Source organism: Ceratotherium simum, chromosome 34 (assembly GCF_057802395.1).
Source record: "Ceratotherium simum simum isolate JZ-2026a chromosome 34, ASM5780239v1, whole genome shotgun sequence".
Lineage (NCBI taxonomy): Eukaryota > Metazoa > Chordata > Mammalia > Perissodactyla > Rhinocerotidae > Ceratotherium > Ceratotherium simum.
In genome coordinates, this window is record NC_141933.1 from 11,937,934 (window position 1) to 11,956,239 (window position 18,306).

Below are 18,306 nucleotides of genomic sequence, written 5' to 3' on the forward strand. Positions count from 1 at the left end.
AAAAAGATCCCTCAGGGGAAGCAGCGGCTTGTTGCTTCAACGTGGTTTATTAGCTTGCTTTTCCACACTGGCTCAGGTTCAGGGGCAGAAAGCCTTTCACAGGGAGTCTTAAACCAAATAAGCATTGCCAGTGAAAGGCTGTGCTGCCGCCCCGGGAAGCACCTTATGGCTAAGCCCAGAGCCAGCTGGGGGCAGAGCAGGGTGATCCGAGGACCCCACCCTCCTGAAGAGGGGGAGGGCACGTGACCCACCCTGGGCCTGCAGTTTCTCCAGTGGAGGCGTTCTGGAGGCTGGTAGAGGATTTCCTGCTGAACTCAGAGGACAGGCCCTGGGGGTGAGGGGCGAGGGAGGGGGAGCGTTGGAAGGCAGAAGGGAGTGACAGTGGCCACCTCTGCACAGCAGTGAGAGAGGCCAGAGGCCCAGGAGACATTCACACACCCTGGCTCTGCAGGACCTCCAGGATGGCACGGAGAATGGCTGCGGCTGCCACTGCCCCGGGGTCTGGCTGATCCAGCCGCGCAGAGCTGATATAACTGGCTCTTCCAGCTCCAGCTTCCATATTCTTGGTGGCCTCGGCTGCAGCTTCTGCACTCTGAGGGGGTGGGGGTGTGGGAGCCGGTTCAAGGACGAGCCCCCAGGCCTCCTTCCTGCCACGGACCCTGGACCCTCCTGTCCCGGCTCTGACAGAACCCTCTGTACTGTCACCAGGGTGGAGAGGTCACCTCCCACCTGCATCTAGCAGGGCAAGGGGCCACCATGTACTGAGGGCCTGCTATGTCCCAGACACTGCTGGGGCGTTACCTATCTCTCCAGCCTCACAACAACCCTCTGAGGCAGGCACTCATCTCCATTTTTGGAGGAAGGAACGAGGTACAGGAAGGACAGTAACTTGCTCATGGTCACATGGAGATGGGAGCTGGCTGGCTCTAAGCCTGTCTCCCTGGGTGGCTGGGCCCAGCCTCACTCACCTTGACTGCTTTGGTCAGGATTTGGAACAGATCAGCCCCTGGGTTCTTCCAGGCTTGGAGCTCCTGTCCTGCTGCCCACAGAGAATCCAGCTGGACAAGGTGAGGGAGAGGGGGCTGAGCACAGGCCCTACCACTGAGGGCAGTATTCAGGGCTTCTGCGCTCAAAAGGGAGAAGGGCTGGGTTGAATACACACCATGGTCCTGTCCCCTGGGGCAGCCTTTCCATACCTGGCAGGGAAAGAGAATGATGAGGCTCACTGTAGAGAATCACTCTGGGGATGGGGACAAGGCCCGGCTGGGAGCAGGTGACATCAGCCACCTTCCCCAGCCCACCCCTGGTCTAAGGCACAGGGCTCTGGCTCACTTCTGCATGGCCTCCAGGCCAGCATCCATGGCAGCAGACCAGGCTGGGAGGTCAGTCTTGGCCTTGAGCGGCTGGGCTGCTGCAGTCAGGAACAGGCCATAGAGCTGGGGAGGACCAGAATGCTTAGTACGTGGGCTGGCCTGGGCCTCAGCCAACCCGGGACCCCTCTGTGTCGGCCCTTTGGCCCCAAGGGGGCTGCCAGCACTCACCGCCCCAGATGAGCCTCCCATCTTCTCCAGTAGCAGGAGGGACAATTTGGAGAGTAGCTGGGCAGGGCTGGCCGGGGGTGGACCCTCCTTCAGCCACTCCTGGATTGCTGCAGGCAGAGAGAGATGGCGAGGAATTCAGAGACCCTCCATCCCACCTGCCTGGACCCAACCAAGGCCTGCCCCAGGCACCCACACTTGACATTCCATACCTGGCTTCCCTGACATTCCATACCTCACTTGCCTGCCCCATTTTTTCCCCTCAGCCCTTTGCACTACGACCCTGTATGCTTTTCTGATTTACCTTGTTTGTGGTTTGTCTCCTCACCAGAACATAAGCCACGAGGGCAGTGATTTTTATCTGCTTTGCTCACTACTGTATCCACAGTCAAAAGCAGTGCCTGGCCTGTGGTAGGTGCTAAATAAATTTTTCTTGGCTGAATGATGCTGAATAAGAGCTTTTCACTAATCTAGGTAAGATGAGAAAAATAAGGACAAAAGAATCTAAAGTAACATTCACTGGAAAAGATCACGTTTTATTCTGCGAAAACAACTTTCCTACACTCGTAGTGTTAGAAGGGCCTTTTCCTTTTTTTTTTTTTTTAATTTTATTTATTTATTTTTTTCCCCCAAAGCCCCAGTAGATAGTTGTATGTCATAGCTGCACATCCTTCTAGTTGCTGTATGTGGGACACGGCCTCAGCATGGCCGGAGAAGTGGTGCGTCGGTGCACGCCCGAGATCTGAACCTGGGCCGCCAGCAGCGGAGCGCACGCACTTAACCGCTAGGCCACGGGGCCGGCCCAGAAGGGCCTTTTCTTTATGAGACCAGGTGAAAGGGCTGCTAGATTTGTGGGTGACCTTGTTTGGCAAAATAAAAGCTGGCAACCCATGTCAGCACTCCAAATGTCTTTGAAATTCTGGTTCATGAAAGGCCAAAATCTCAGCATCCATGTGCCACACCAGCCCCTCTCCTGACCCCAGAGGGTCCTGGCACCAACCTCTGGCAGCGCGGCTGTGGGTGGTGCCGCAGTCCCCGTCACCCGCAGCGCGGTCCAGGGCGTTCAGATGTTCCTCCAGGCCCAGGAGGGTGGTGCACACCTGCTCCAGCACAAGCGCCATCCGCTTTGAGGCTAAGCCTGGAGTAGGAGGATGGTGGGGAAGAGGCCAGGCTGACCCGAACTTGACCGGTGTGGGAGGTATGGGTGCCAGGGCCCCTGCCCACCCCACTGCACACCCTGCACCCTTCAGGGTTCAGGCCAAAGCCCTGGGCCGCCTTCCCCAACAGCAGGGCTGGGTACCTCCTGCAGCAGTGGACTCAGGGGCCTCCAGGGGCTCTGTGGGGGCTGCCCGGCTCCGCTTCCGCCCAGTCACGGAGACCTTGGCCACGTTAGGCCAGGCCGAAGCAGTGGTTTCAGCATCTAGGGACAGCAGGATGACTCTTAGAAATGGGTCGGCTGGTCAGGGACCAAGTGGGGCCTGGACTCCCCACCTGGTAGCCTGACTCCCTCCACCTCAACAAGCAAGTACTAAGTGCCTACTGTGTACAAGGGAAGGGGGTTGGGTCCCTGGGGAGGATCCTAATACCAACCCCTCTACAGTCAACTGAGGGCTGAAGAAGCCAGAAAGGGCTTCTCCACAGGGTCCTGATTGTCATGGTCAGCCATGATGGGGTCTCTCCAAGTCCCCCTGGCTCCTTCCAGCTACGAGGAGCCATGGCTTGGATGACCCCAGCTTCCAGGTCTCACCTATCAGCTTCAGGAGGGGCTCATCCACCAGCAGAAGGGTGAGAGAAACGCCAGGCATCTCCAGGGCTGACATGAAGGTGCCCACCAGGGCACGGGCGATCTTCACCCCGCGGACCTCTGCAAAACCAGAGCATGGAGGTCTGTGAGGGAAGGAGGGGAGGCCGGGCACTTCCTCCCAGAGCATCAGAGAAAGAAACAGAATAAGAGGAAAAAAAGGACTTGGGAAGCTGGGGCCTGAGGTCAATAGGGAGATCACCAGGTTTCCTCAGGACATTTCTCAATGATGCCCCAAACTGCCACGTTCCCTGATCATGTCCCTTCTACAGGGACCGATGAGTAATCACAGGTCTCATTTACTGAGTTCTTACCAGGTGCCAAGCACTGTGCTAAGTGTGTTATGTACATTTAATCTCATTTAATCCTCACAACAACCCTGTAAGGCAGGTATTATTACTACCCCCTCTTTACAGACAAGAAAACAGATGCTCAAGGCACCCAGCAACTAGGTGGCAGAGGGACGATCTAACCCTGGCTCGTCTGACTGCACAGCCCATGCTCTGGGCCATCACAAGACCCCATCTCAGCTGTGTGTCTCATGTGCAGCTTCAAAGTGCTGGAGGGAAGACGCTCCGAGGGTTGGGAGGTCCCCTTCCAGCATGGGGCTCACCCAGAGTGCGGACAGCAGCATGAGCTATGATGCCCAGTTCCAGGAATGACAGGCCACCCAGGTTGTTGACCATCAGCACCACCGAGGAGCCTGTGGGCAGACACGACACCCCCGTGAGACACTCTGGGACCCCAGAGAGGGGGCAGGGCTGGGAGACAGACGACGGGACAGCCCCTCACCAGATCGCACAGGCACGTGGGACGTGTTGGAGGGGTTCATCATGTGGTCGAGCATGAGTGCCACAATCTCGTCGGCGGTTGCCATCTGTCAGAGGGGACCAGGAGTGAGCTGCATCGGGGGCCTTGGCCTTAGACCAGCCGGGGCCGGGGAGTCACCTACCTTGATCCGGCGCACGCCAGCTTCCCCGTGGATCCCTGTGGATAGACACGGTCACTGCTGACGTGCTGGGGGCCTGGGGATTCGCTCGTCGCGTTTTTATCAAGGATTTACTAAGGGCTCAGCGTAGGCTAGGTGCTGGGTATGTGGGGAATCAGGGTAGAAATAGGCAGAATGATGAAAAATACACCACGCTTATGGCTTGGTGGTGGAGATAATCAGAACTTAACTTCAACTAGTTAAGTAGCTTTAATAGAAGCAGCCACAGTGAGGCCACATGAGGCCTCTGCCCACTTTGGAAACATCAGGGAGGAAGAGGGAAAGCTTGGCAGCTGGGGTGGCTGGCTGTTGACAGAAGGGCTGCATTTTGGCAGGGGCAGGGGGACCTGGGAATGGTGTGAGCCAAGGCAAGGAGGTGGGGGGGCCCTGGGTGTGGATGGCAAAGCAGGTAGAAATCAGGCAGAGTGGGCCAGAAGGGCCTCGAGTACACACTTAAACACACTAAGACCACCTAGGTGACAGCTCCACATGAGCAGAGAGGACCAAGAAGATGGCTCCCAGGGCAAAGAGGTGGGCAGAACCCGAGGGACAGGCATGGCTGGGATGGGGTGGCCACAGCTTACCCAGGCCCAGCTCCAGCTCATCGGCTGAGAGCTCGAAGGTGGGTCTGGAGCCAGGCACGCTGCAGGAGGACAAGCTCACTCCCAGGGTTCCTATGAGAAATGAGATAGGAAAAGGATGACCACTCTGCTCTTGGCAGGAGGCAGGCAGCAGCAAGGCCTCAGGAGCCCTGGCCATGGGTGGCCTCTTCATTGAGACAGGCTGCCAGACTCTTCATCTCAGTGATGGAAGAGAAGCCTAGCTCTGGAACCCAAGGCTACCACTGCCCAGGACCACCCCCAGGGAGACCTTCCCTCAGCCCCTGGGGAATAACCCACCTATGCAGCAGCTCCTGGTCCCAAGTCGGCCTCGACCTCCCTCTCCCCCCTAACCCATCCCTGGGCCGCACTCACCCATGGCCTTGGCGACCGCGCTCACCCGCTTTGTGATCTCCTCCAGCCCCACACCTGCCTCAGCCAGGGCACCCGCCACCTGCACCCACACAGAGATAAGCCCCAAGAGGGAAGGAGTCACTGTAGCACTTGGGGGTAGCAGACAGGCTGGGGCTGAGTCTGTAGCTGGGAAGGGGGAACCTCAGTACTGCTACATCAGCCTGGCCCATCACAGTTAGGGCGGAAGACTGTACCCCCTGCGTTCGCAAGGCACCTGCCAGGAATCTTCAAGAATCCCAGTCTGTCGGAGCCACAAGGGGCTTTACAAATGGAGAAATGGGCCCAGAGAGGAGAGATAACTTGTCCAATGTCACACAACCCCCTGTGGCCAGTTTTCTGATTCCTAGTCTAGAGTCCTTTCTCCATGGCATATACACCGTGGCTCACTTTACCTGCCCACCCACCTATCCACTTTTTGCCAAGCATCTAGTGTGTGCTGAAAGGAAAAAAAGTGACTCAGTCACAGTCGCTGCATTGAAGGAACTCTCAGTCTGGGGCGGGTAGGGGAAGCAGACCCCCACAAATTGAATATTTAATGTGAGGCGGTAAATGCAGTGACCGAGTTCAGAGTAGGATGTTCTGGGAGCACTGAGGAGGGGCTCCTAGCCAGCTCGGGATAGTGGGAGGGAAAACCTCCCAGATGGGGAGACATCAGCGCTGGGCCTCTAGGGAATAGTAGGAGTTGGCCAGGCCAAAGGGGGCTGGACAGGGAAGGACTTTCAAGGCCGAAGACAGAGCATCATCAAAGCCCTCGAGGTGAGCCACAGCCTGGTGGTGCAGGGAACTGTGTTAACGGAGCAGAAGAGGACAGTCGGGAAGATGGGAGATGAACTTGGAAAGTCAGGGAGGAGGGGCAAGAGCGTGGGGGGTGCCTGACCAAGGAGCCTGGGTTGACTCTAGGACCCTGAGAGGGCTTTCAACAGGAGAACAAGCTGGTCAGATACACAATTTCAAAAGACACCTGGGGTGCTGTGGGGAGCAGACTGGAGGGGTGGGCAGGAAGCAGGCAGGGGAGCGCAGCGAGGAGGCGGCTGCAGTCCCCTGGGCCCCAGCAGCTGAGCGCTGGACCAAGGCTGGGACAGGAAGGGCACGGTCCCGAGAGGTGTGCTGTCGGGGCATTCGGGAGCAGGACCACCAGGTCCGGGCAGCTGGCTGGGTGTGGGGCAGGGAAGGGAAGGTCTGGGAGAATGTCTGCATTCTGGGCTTAGGCAGTAGGGGAAGGTGGAGCCTTCCTGGATCGGGGGGCACTGGGGAAGGAGTGGCTTCCAGTGGGGGGCTGGCTGGAAAGGTCCAGGTCCAGGGTGCTGCCTGGAGAGCAGGCTGGGAGGGGCGGGCCAGCCCGCGTCCCGAGTGGAGAATCTCACCTTGTGTATGAGCACTGTGCCGCAGAGCCCCCGCCTGCCTGCCTTCTTCAGGACGTTGAAGGCGCTGTCATCTCCAATGACCACCATCTCCACAGGGATGCCCTCAGCCTGGGCCTGCTCCCGGGCCAGGCCGAAGTTTAGCCGATCCCCAGTGTAGTTCTTCACGATGAGGAGGGTCCCAGCTGCAGAGGCAGCCGGCAGGGCCCTGTCAGCACTGGCCCTCACCAACCCCAGCCTGCCCTCCCCACAGCAGCCCCTCCCACATGCCAGGCTTACCTGTGCCCGCCTGGGCCACTGCCCTGATGGCCGCCAGGATGCTGCCCACTGCCGGGGAGGTGAACACTGCTCCTGCGATGACCCCCGTCAGCATCCCCTTCCCTATGAAACCTGGAGACGGGGAGGGGCGGGGAGAGAATGCTGGGTGGGGGACCTGTGCCTGGGCTTCATGGTTTGGTGAGCCCTACTGTGTGCTTGGCGCTAGAAGAACACCTGAGTCGCTTTCCAGACATCTTCACTCAGGAGCCATCTCCTTGGAGAGGTCTTCCCTGACCCCTCAACTGAAGCAGTCACCCACCCATCCCCAGTGGCTCGCTGTTCCTTTACCCTGCTCTCGTCTTCACTACCTCACTTACACACTCTGGAATGCTTTCATTTTGCTGTTTTTTTTGCTGAGGAAGATTTGTCCTGAGCTAACATCTGTGCCAATCTTCCTCCATTTTATATGTGGGTCACTGCCACAGCATGGCTGATGAGCAGTGTAGGTCCACGCCTGGGATCCGAACCCACAAAGCTGAGCCGCCAAAGCAGAGTGCGCTGAACCTAACCACTGTGCCATGGGGCTGGCCCCTCTCATTCACTTCTGTGTTTACCTAGTTACCATCTGTCTCCCCAAAGGAGACAGAAGCTCCATGAGGGCAGGCACTTTGTCTGGTTCACTGCTGCCTCCCTAGGAGGCACACAGTGGGGCCTCATTAATGTTTGCTGAGTCGATGGATGGATTTGCCGAAGGGAGACAGGAAAGGTACAAGGGATGCAAATCCTGGTCCCTGGCCCCTGGGGAGCTCTCAAGGGGAACCCACATGCCTGACACTAAACAGGAAACAACCCAGGACTGTCCGTGTTATATGTGAACACGCAGGGTAGGAATTCAGAAGAGGGAGATTGCTCTAGGCTGGAAGAGTCAGGACAGCTTCCTGGAGGAGGGGATGGGTCAGCTGGGCCTGGAAGGCCAGGGATGCATGGAATCAGTGAATCTTAGAACTGGAAGGGCCTGAGAGATCATCTGGCCCAACCTCATGCTTTTATAGATGTAGCCTGAGGCCCAGAGAGAGGCCATGACCAGCCCCAGATCACAGCCTGAGGGAGGGGGAGAGGCGGGAGGGGGAGAGCGGGAACCAGGACCCAGTTCCTGAGTCTGGGCTGGGCTCTGTCCTGAACCTCCCACCAGCACTGAGGGTCTCCCAGGGGCCCCGGCCACTCCGCCCAGCACCCAGCCCCTGCCCCTAGGCTGGGGCACTCACCAGCATGGGCAGGCTCATGGCCGGAGCCCCCACCCGATAGCAATGCCACCTGGCCCTTGAGGCTGTCCAGGTCAGAACGGAGGGCCACACGGTGGCCCTGCAGGAGCTGCAGGCTGGGGTTGCAGGCCACCAGGCCAGCAAGGGCATCGTCGGCACAGCCTGCCACCGAGTTCAGCAGCTTCTTGGAGGTCTGCGGGAGAGGAGCGAGGAGGAGGTTCTGGGTGTGGCTGGCAGGGACAAGCCCATCCTGCCCAGCCACGTTGCTATGGCCAAGACCCCTCTCCCACACCCACCCAGGAACCCCAGGGACACATAGAATTGGGCATCATTTTACCAGGTGGATGTTTCCGTCAGTTCTCTTCTTAATTTGTGACTTTTTATTCAGTGCTTAATTTACGAAGTGTTTTGGACTACGGCTTAAATTTATCCTGAAAAATGGCTTCAAGACAAAGAAAATGGGGGAATTGGAGTCCCAAATATAAAAAGATTTAATAAAGTTAGGGCCTGACAGCCTTCTTCTGTCAAAGGAGGAAAAGCCCCAGGCTGAAGCTCCTGTGCCTGGGAAGGGGCCAGATAGGCCCCACACCCATCTGCTGTTCCAGCTGGGTCTGTGGTGCAGGGCAAACAACACTTCCGGAGCCTCGGGCATGCCAGGCCCAGTGCTGGGCACTGCATGTAAAGAGATAACAGAATGCTTGTCCTGCCCTCCATGGAAAAACACAGATCATTTCCACAGGAGGAAAGCACACGTGCCATCGGGACACAGAGGAGGGGACCTCAGCCTCCTTAGTGGATCCTGGAAGTCTGTGTGAAGGCTAAGAAGGAGTTAGATAGGTGAAAGGGAATGAGGGGCATGGGGGTGGGGGAAGGGAGGTGTGAAGTAGTATGGTGGCCAGGAAGCAAGTTAGAACAACTTGAGCAATCAGTGAACTGCAAGGAGAGGCGGGTAGGGCCTTGCAAGCTGAAGGAGGAACCTGGCCACGGGGAGCCTCAGGTGGGAGGGTCATGGACAGGCTGGCCTGAGAGCTACGGCTGACTGTTCTGCAGTCACGAGGACTTGGGCTCAAATCCCACGTCTGCCTCTCATCAGCTGTGAGAACTCACTGAAGACACCTCACTGTTCTGGGCTCCAAGTCTTCCTTTGGAAAATGGGGATTAATAAACGAGATGCCTGTTACATAGTAAAAATGGAATAAAAGGAAGCTACTCTCTTTTTAAACAGGCTCTGAAAAGCTAGATCAGCTGAACGAGCTTTGGGGTGCAGGTCCAGCCTTTGTCCCAAAGAGAGGGAGACTGGGGCCCAGTAGGGACCCAGAGGGCCAGGCTCCCAGCGCCGCCTGGTGGCCCAGGGGCAGCCTGCAGCTGAGCCAGGTCCTGGCAAGGTGCACTTCCCTGAGACTCCTTCCCCAAGCCTGCAGGCACCCGGTTCCTTTGTGCAAACTTTGCTCTTTCCTGGATCTGGCAGGGGCAAGGGCCACGCCACCTGCTTTGGGACAAGGAGAACAGCTCAGGTCAGGAGGGAACGAGCAGAGTAAGACTGGCTCCATTTCCCAAGCAGTGACTGAGAGGGGCAGGCCCGGGTCTCAGTGCTTTCAAGCATGTCTCATTCAATCTTCCCAACAACCCTGTGGAGGAAAGATTACCTGGTGAGGAAACTGAGGCACGGTTACATGACTTATGACTTTGCCCAAGGTCACGTAGCCAGCAAGTGTCCAGGTCTGCCTGGCTCCAAAGCTGGTTCCATTTGGCCATACCTTGCTGCTCTCCCCGGGGGCTGCAGGAGGGCTGAGGTGACAGAAGTCTTGCCCCTGGAAGGGCATCAGCTTGTGCCCTCAGAGCCCGCCAGGGACGGGAATATACAATGAAATTGTGAGCTGGTTTCAACTCCAAACCACCCCTTTAGGGCCCCCACCCTCTGAGAATTGTGCCCCCTTGCCAACCTGACAGTCTGTCCTGCCTAGGATTTGCAACCATTCCCAAACCAGAGCCAGAAGAGGGCTCAGGGACCAGTGCCTTCCCTGATTATCAGTGGCCTGAAGGGATGGAAAAGGAAAGGAAGTCCATTAGGCACTGCAAGGCCCCTAGGACTCTGGTCTGATCAACACCTCACAGCCACTTGGAGGCAGGCCTTAATCTGCCTCATATTGCAGATGAGTAAAAAAGAGGCTCAGAGAGGTCAAGTCTTTTGTAAAGGGTCACACAGCTAGTCAGTGGCAGGCTGAAATTTGAACCCAGGTCTGTCCAAGGCCTGCTTTGGTTGAGATCAGTGCTAGAATGGGCCTGGAGCAATGCCCAGGGTATGCTAAGCTTCCTGCAGCGTAGATTCCATATCTGGGACCAGCCCACACATGCCCCATGCTCAGGAAACAGGCACCAGGTCCTTCTTCATGGCTCCTTCTATGACAGGTACAGTGTCTATTACAGTAGGTAACTGTTAATGTTCTAATCTGAATGCAGGACCCAGACCAGGGCAGATGGGCCCTGGAGGGACTTGCAGGCTGCAGCCCAGGTCTGGCTGGGACCAGCTGGGGAATGGAGGGAAGGAGAGATCAGGCCCTGAGAGGGAGGATGACCCTCCCTCTTACCTCTCTGAACCTTAGGAGGCAGCAGCATCTCTTGGCCAGGGTGTAAGGAATTCCAGCATGCCCAGGGCTGGCACCCCCACTGCTCCAAGACCACAGTGCCCTTCCCCTGCCCTGGCCCATGGGACTCACCATGGTGGGAGGCTCTGAAGCAAGCTGAGTCAACACCTTCGCACCGAGCTGCCAGAGAACGGACAATCCTGTGGGTACTACCTAGTCTGAGCACAGAAACGATGGCAGCAGTACCTGCAGGAGGCGTAACAATATATGTTGCTGAAGGCACTTGCAGCCTACTGGCACAATCACACTTCCACGGCCCTCGTAACTAGGGAGCTGCCCCAGACTTTGATCCAAGTCCAAACTCTAGTACGTGGGCTGGAGATGGAGAAGAACGTGGGGCTGACCAAGGGTCACGCCTGCACTGGGCTGCCAGAAGACAGATCGATCCATGCTGGGCACAGGGCTGCCTTTACGCCCGGGAGCAGCACCCACCTTATCACCAAGGGGCAAAGTTACTCCCGGAGTAACTTCATCTCTTACATGGGCATGCAGTGAGTAAGTTTCATAGATCTTCACACACGTGCTCTTGGGGTTGGCACCCCCTCAGAAGGGAGGCAGCTGAGTCTGTGACCCCATTTTACTTGTGGGAAACTGACTCAGACAGCTCTAGTGACTCGTCCAAGGTCATAGTGGTAAGAGCCACATCTAGTCTTTCTACAGAGCCTGCGTTCTCCCTGCTGATAATTTAGTGCCTCCAAAGTCAGACAGAGTCCCTGCTGTAGGAAACCACACATGTAAACCACAATGACATGTTAGCTCTCCTCAGTTCAGTTCAGCCTGGTTCAGAGGTGTCTTGGAGTCATCCAGGTCTCAGGCTCATTGTATGTGTCTGCAACGGAAAAAACCCACAACTGGCTCTGCACCTACCTCTGCCTCTGCCTCACTAGGTAAAAAAATTCCCCTGAGCCTCAACTTCCTCATCTGTGAAATGGGGGCTGCCTTCTCTGTGGCATTCAGCAGGTGCTCGCAGCCACGTGGTCCTCCTCCTAGCAGAGCCTGTCTGATGTGGAGTGGCCTGGAAGCTGCAGGGTTAACTGACTTCTCTCCTGGGTCACTAAGGTTCTCACTGGGGAAATTCTGGTTTCGTGTTTGAGATCAGAATTTGTACAGCCATCGGGTCACGAATAACGCCGGGCGAGTGGCCCGGTGGGCCCTTCAAAGTCTGAAGACTAAAACACAGCTTAAAGGCGAGAAGTGCGCATCCCAGGGCCCCCAGGTGAGGCGGGCTGTTCGGCCATTCTAGGGGGAGGTAAGGGTACCGGCGAGGTTTGGAGGAACTGGGAGGGCTCCGGGGAGGGAGGTATAGACCATGCACCATGGTTCTAGTCTGGGAGGTGCACAAATTGCTGTCACCTCCCTCCGCTCTCTAGGCCTCTGCCGTCCTTCTGGTTCCCAAAGGAGGAACAGCCCCGAGGGCTCCTGGAGCAGCGGAAAGGGGAGAGAACGGGGGTGAGGGTCGGAGGGCCTACCCCACCCGCTCACGCCCACATCAGCCACCTCGCTAGCTGCCGCCGCTTCCCGAGGACCCCGGACAGCACGCCCTCATCCGGGTACCCCGGGCTCGGGCGGTAAGAGGCGGGGCGGGGCCTCGGGGGGCGGGGCCTCATTTGGTTGGCCGCCTCGGGCGCCGTGAGTCCTCCCAGAGGCCAGGTGAGGCCGTCCCGTGATGCCCCGCGCCGCGGCCGCTCTGGCCTGCAACGTGTCTCTGGGGCGGAGGCAGGGGCAGTGGAGTTCGTCGCGCGCGGGTGGGGGCCCTCAGTCTCTTCGCTCTGGTCCGTCTCTCGTTGGTTGCGCTCCAGTGGCGACGGGCCGCCCCAGGCCTCGACATGTCGTACAACTACGTGGTAACGGCGCAGAAGCCCACGGCCGTGAATGGCTGCGTGACCGGTGAGGCTGCCCGCGCAGGAGCCCCCAACGAGGGAGGGAGCTGGGGGGACCGAGGCCTAGGGAGGCCCGAGGCCCCTGGGGCGGCCGGCCCGGGAATGGAAGGCGCTGGTGGCCCAGGAACCTCCCCCAGCCCACGACTCAGCACGCGCCTTTGGGGGAGTAAAAGCCGCGCTTGAGGGTCCCCTTTCGTCCTGGGAGGTCACTTGGCCTCGAGGACAGGGACGGGCCCAGTGGGACAGAAGGCGATGTGTGAGTTGATTGTGCAGTGTTGCATGGGCTCCGAGCTTGGCCTCGTGGGGTCAGGGGAAAGGGCGGTGGTGATGGCGACTTCTGGGTCAGAATTTTAATCTGGGGGAGCCAGGGGGGCGCAGGAGGTGGAGGGATGTGAGGAATGTCCGCACTCACCCAAAGGAGAGAAGTCCTCTTTGCCTGGGGCTGCTGTTTACACTAGGGAGCTGCTGGAGAGAGTGTTGGGATGGCCCAGCCCAGTGCTGGCTGCCTTGTTGACTGTGCAAGAATTGTTAAGGACGCAGACGTCCAGAACCCTGGCCTAATCATCTTAAACCACATTCTCAGCAGAATATGAAGACCTGACATTTGTATGTTTATGTAAATCCTAATCATGATTCCAAAACAAAACTCTGTTGTTCGGAGAGTTGGAGGCAGTGAAAGAGTGTGGACCAGGGGTATTGGTAGACTGCTGAGAGGGCCAGAGGTGTGGACGAAACAGCGTTTTAGTACAAAGATTGGAGAATTTTCTTCATTTGACCTGGTCTGTTTGGTAAAGATTTTTTGAGAATGTAGATAAGGACTGAGTAGAGATGAACACTTTCTCCAGCATCCCTTAATTAGAGGTTAAGTCTGCCACTGCAGTAGGAAAAGTAAAATTTGAGGGCACAGAGCCATCTGAAGGGTTTTCAGTCATTGTCAGTGGAAGGGCGTGCTCCTCTTAGGCCCAGTCCAGTTTTCTTAGTCTAATGAGGGAAGTATCTTTCTTGAATATATGAAGTGAGACTCTTTGACATGCTGGATTTGGCGAGAAGGAAGTGAACGGAGGGAGCCGGAGAAATATGTGCAGTAAATGAGAATTCTGCGGGTATTTAGGTAGAAGTAATAGGATTATTTAGATACTGCTCTGGCTTCAAAAGTTAGAGGATCTATTTTTTCAGGACACTTTACTTCAGCTGAAGACTTGAACCTGTTGATTGCCAAAAACACAAGATTAGAGATCTATGTGGTCACGGCCGAAGGGCTCCGGCCCGTCAAAGAGGTGGGCATGTATGGGAAGATTGCTGTCATGGAGCTTTTCAGGCCCAAGGTAAGTGCTCTGGGTTGGGCCCAGCAACAAGAACCGTTCTAGATGGTTTTGCGTTGTTTTGCGTCATTGTTTGGGATGAGTGGAATAAGGCTTAGGAGAGAAACTTTTCTTTTTTTGAATGGCAGATTTCAATTTATATTTTTCTTGAACAAGCTTCCTAGAAATAAAAGGAGAGGTTAATTAGGGAAAGGTTAATTAGGGAAAGATTTATCAAGGTGGCTTCGTTAGAAAGGGAAATTAAAGCAGTTTGAAATGTAGGTCACCATACTGTGGGTCATCATAGTGATTCAGAGCGTGGGCCCTGGAGTAGGCCAGTCCTGGCTTCATTTCTTATTAATTCTAACTTTGGATGTCACTTAACCTTTCAGAGCCTTATTTCCCATCTGCAAAATGGGAATACCAGTATCCAATCCCTTGGGTTATTGTGAAGATTAAATAATTTAATAACACAGGACCTGTTATATAGCAAGCATTCACTGTTATGTTAACAATTATCCCATTATTATCATTATTATAATTCAAGTGTTATCATCCAAATAGCCACTACATTGCTTCACTATATCTTAACAGACTCTGACAAGAAAGCAGTGGGTTCAAAATTTTAATTATAACTCTTTGAACAAAATGCTCACTTTTTTAATTATAACTCTTTGAACAAAATGCTCACTTTTTTGGAGTCTGTGTTAATAAGTAAGACTTTGTAGATCCATTTTAGTTTCCATTGTTCACATTTTTTTCTCTTTCTCCAAATGCTTGGAGAGGATCAGAGAAGGCATTACATTCATCTTTCAGAATATGAATGGAATGATTGAGATTAGCTTGAGATGGAAATAGATGAGGACTTGTATGTAGAGCAGGGAGATGGCGATCGGGAAAGTGAGGACTAGATGTTTACCAGCTTCAGTTCTGGCCTTTAGTACATACCCTGAGGGCGTGTGTGTACCTAATGTGTGTTCCACCCTCACCATGGACTTTCTCATCAAGGAGAAAAGAAAGTTCTTGAAGAATTAAGCATGCTTAAAGAACCACGTTTAAAGGCTGGGCAGGTATTCCTGTTTTAAAAGAACCTCTTTTGAAAGCATAATGTTGGTTTCCAGGGGGAGAGCAAGGACCTACTGTTTATCCTGACAGCTAAGTACAATGCCTGCATCCTGGAGTATAAGCAGAGTGGCGAGAGCATTGACATCATAACGCGAGCCCATGGCAATGTCCAGGTGAGGTCGCTGCTTCATGCTGATGACGGTTTTCCAGTTAGGGCTGTCTTGATTCGATGAAGAAAATCGAAGTGCCGGGGGCACCTGTCTGTATATAATCAGAGAAACAAGGAGAAAACACTCCGGGTTTGAGCTTTTGTGAAGAAACGACTTCTGTGGTTTACTCAGCGTCCAAGGGAGAGGGTAATAATTCATTGAGATTTAGTGTTTTGCAAAAAGGCATGCACTGACAGTTGGGCTCCGTGGTATGTCAAGTAGATGCCAACTAGTTTTACTACCACTCCTAAAATCTTCCCGGTAAAGGCGTGCCCGATGTCCTCTGTTACTCTGAGTGTTGAGGTTCATCCCTAAACCCCCGTTTTACTTCTCAGGACCGCATTGGGCGCCCCTCAGAGACTGGCATTATTGGCATCATTGACCCCGAGTGCCGGATGATTGGCCTGCGACTCTATGATGGCCTTTTCAAGGTTATTCCACTAGACAGGGACAATAAAGAGCTCAAGGCCTTTAACATCCGCCTGGAGGAGTTGCATGTCATCGACGTGAAGTTTCTCTATGGTTGCCAAGCACCTACCATCTGCTTTGTCTACCAGGTACTGGAGCGGGAGGAGAGAGGGAGAAGCTGTCTGGTTTGGCGTAGCGGGAGTCGATTTTTGCTACTCGAAATGTCTGGATTTTATGGTAGGGTAGGCAGAAGTGTTTAATGTATTTGTCCTGAAATGTTTTGAACGATATAATTAACATAGGTCAGATTTTGGTTGCGTCATGAGTGCAGGAGTATTTATTGTGGATGCAGGAAGCTCTCTGGGGTTTGTAGCTGGTTTTTTTTTTTTTTTTTTTTAAAGTTCTTTTTTTTTTTTTTTTTTAATTTATTTTTTCCCCCAGAGCCCCAGTAGATAGTTGTATGTCATAGCTGCACATCCTTCTAGTTGCTGTATGTGGGACGCGGCCTCAGCATGGCCGGAGAAGCGGTGCGTCGGTGCGCGCCCGGGATCCGAACCCGGTCCGCCAGCAGCGGAGCGCACGCACCCAACCGCTAAGCCACGGGGCCGGCCCTGTAGCTGGTTTTAATCCTGAGATTATGCTCTGGTTGTGAGCCTTGGAGATTTTATAGGTTGACCCAGTTTATACTTTGTCTTAGTCTCTTACTGGCATGCTAGGTTATTATTAAAATTTAGCTGTAGAGAAATGATCTGGAAATTGCCTTTACAAGCAGGGAGAAAATGTCTTGGTGATGCCTTGTTTATGTCTTCTAAGAAGAGGTTTGCGTTTTGTTCCAGCACTCACTTTCTGGTGACTTGCTGGCTCCTGACTTCTATTTTAGTCTGTGCCTAAAACTTCAGCAGAGCTGATCCTGGGCAGCTGTTCTCTGGGCCAGATCTGTTAAGGGGGGCAGGGTGCAGAAAAGCAGACTAACATGCCCGTGTCTTGGTAAAATCTCAGCCTTTTAACAAAGGGCCATATAGCCTGAGGTCATTTCTCTTGCCTGTGGTTGAATAGATGATGGAAAGAAACATAGTCCAAGTTCACGTACTGTGTGTGGCACATAAACACTTTGATAGCTGTGTTAAGTATTGGAAATACTGATGTATTTTTGTATATTTCTTAGTGTCACTATAAGTGCTATAGATCTGAGGCTAGTTGGAATAAAGTTCAATTGAATAAGGCTGAAACTAGGTGAGATTTTGTTTGATCTTGTTTATAGTGCATTTAACTATCAGAAGTGAAATAAAAAGGATTTCTCTCCCTTCTTCGGTTTTGTAAATATCAGGTCATTGAAACATTGATGTTGGTTACTCATGGCTGACCCTGTCTGTTCCCAGCCTCAGGGCTGCCAGTTGGGAACAATCTTCATTTCTGTATGCATGGCTCTGAGAGCCAAATCCAAACCCAACTTGAACCTTTTCGTGAAGTTGAGTTTTACCCTAATCATTGTTGGGAAGATCTTTTCATCAACTAAAAATTACTTTATCTCTTGTTTTGTGCCAAAAATTCAGCTTGACAGATATTTACCACGTGAAAGGTAGTCATGCTAAGTGCTTCAGGATCTGTAGCAGTGATTAAGATATGGTCCCTGCCCTGAAAACATGTTGTTGAATTCCTTCCATAACTTGTTAGACTCTGGTATGGCCTTTGCTGAGGCCATCCTCCACTGGCTGAATGTCGCCTTCTCCCTACGCCTGCTCCTTTGGTCTCTTCAGGGTGACTTTGACAGCTCCAGGACTGGCCTGAGTCATGATTCAGGAAAAGGAGGGGAAGATGGTGTTGACAGTGGCAGGACTGGAGGTTTTAACTAACTCTAGAGGAGCAATACATTCTGTTGTCTGCCATCCCCCCATCAGAATGCTTTTAAGAATAGTATCCAAGAAATTTTTAAAATTTCTTATGTGTTTAGCTTCTCAATGTGTTTGTTTTTTTTCTTTGGCTGTTTTGTAAGGTTCCCTTGGGGCCAAGGAATATTGAATATATATATTCTACATACACACACACGTACAAATATACATATGTAGATTGTATCTCTTATAGTGGCTGGTACACTGTGACAAACTTATTTTTCTAATTCTTAAACCTTTTTTGGTTGGTTGAATTGTTAGAAACAGTAGGTCTTGGTGAGTGTGCCCACTCGTAGCCTCAGCTGGTGGCTGTCAGCATGCTGATGGATAAGGATAGGAAGGTTGACGTGACAGGACTGTCAGAGGCTGGGTGGTGGTGGCCTGTCCCTTTCAGGGCCCCTCTCCAGGCCAAGGTTCACCCTTCCTAAGGGCTAACCATTCCACTTTTCCCCACCTAGGACCCTCAGGGGCGGCACGTAAAAACCTACGAGGTGTCTCTCCGGGAGAAGGAGTTCAATAAGGGCCCTTGGAAACAGGAAAACGTAGAAGCTGAAGCTTCCATGGTGATTGCAGGTTGGTTGGGGGTCAGGTCTGGGCCCGTTCCCTATTCTTGTTCCTTTCTCACCTTCCCTGCCCCTTCATTTCAGTGCTCAAGTGCTTCCTGTGCGGTGTTCAGCACTCCTCATGT

At 53.9% G+C, this 18,306-nt stretch overlaps 2 protein-coding genes across 8 annotated transcripts in view; one reads left to right on the forward strand and one right to left on the reverse strand.

Moving 5' to 3' along the window:
- On the reverse strand, positions 1-13,177 carry TKFC (triokinase and FMN cyclase). Of its 7 annotated transcripts, none has more exons than XM_087422833.1 (19): positions 12,364-12,427; positions 10,939-11,052; positions 8,559-8,663; positions 8,225-8,414; positions 6,981-7,091; positions 6,705-6,886; positions 5,302-5,380; positions 4,912-5,001; positions 4,292-4,326; positions 4,132-4,216; positions 3,953-4,042; positions 3,286-3,402; positions 2,839-2,958; positions 2,539-2,676; positions 1,542-1,648; positions 1,333-1,436; positions 1,163-1,196; positions 969-1,058; positions 1-592 (listed from the first exon to the last, which is right to left on the reverse strand). In XM_087422833.1, exons 5-19 carry the CDS (start codon positions 7,072-7,074, stop codon positions 431-433), a joined length of 1,527 nt encoding a protein of 508 aa, XP_087278959.1. In that variant the 5' UTR covers positions 7,075-7,091; positions 8,225-8,414; positions 8,559-8,663; positions 10,939-11,052; positions 12,364-12,427; the 3' UTR covers positions 1-430. The 7 variants fall into 7 exon arrangements, 6 of the variants coding, with proteins under 6 accessions (XP_087278959.1, XP_087278957.1, XP_087278956.1 ...); XM_087422831.1 differs by lacking the exon at positions 8,559-8,663 and adding an exon at positions 9,708-9,849; XM_087422830.1 differs by lacking the exons at positions 8,559-8,663; positions 12,364-12,427 and adding an exon at positions 13,159-13,177.
- The window catches only part of DDB1 (damage specific DNA binding protein 1), a 26,940-nt gene continuing 21,220 nt past the window's right edge, over positions 12,587-18,306 (forward strand). Inside the window, exons 1-5 of the mRNA XM_004437447.3 lie at positions 12,587-12,753; positions 13,923-14,071; positions 15,169-15,285; positions 15,657-15,878; positions 18,077-18,191. Coding sequence (XP_004437504.1) covers positions 12,693-12,753; positions 13,923-14,071; positions 15,169-15,285; positions 15,657-15,878; positions 18,077-18,191 — 664 coding nt within the window. The 5' untranslated portion in view covers positions 12,587-12,692. The remainder of the gene's footprint in view (positions 12,754-13,922; positions 14,072-15,168; positions 15,286-15,656; positions 15,879-18,076; positions 18,192-18,306) is intronic.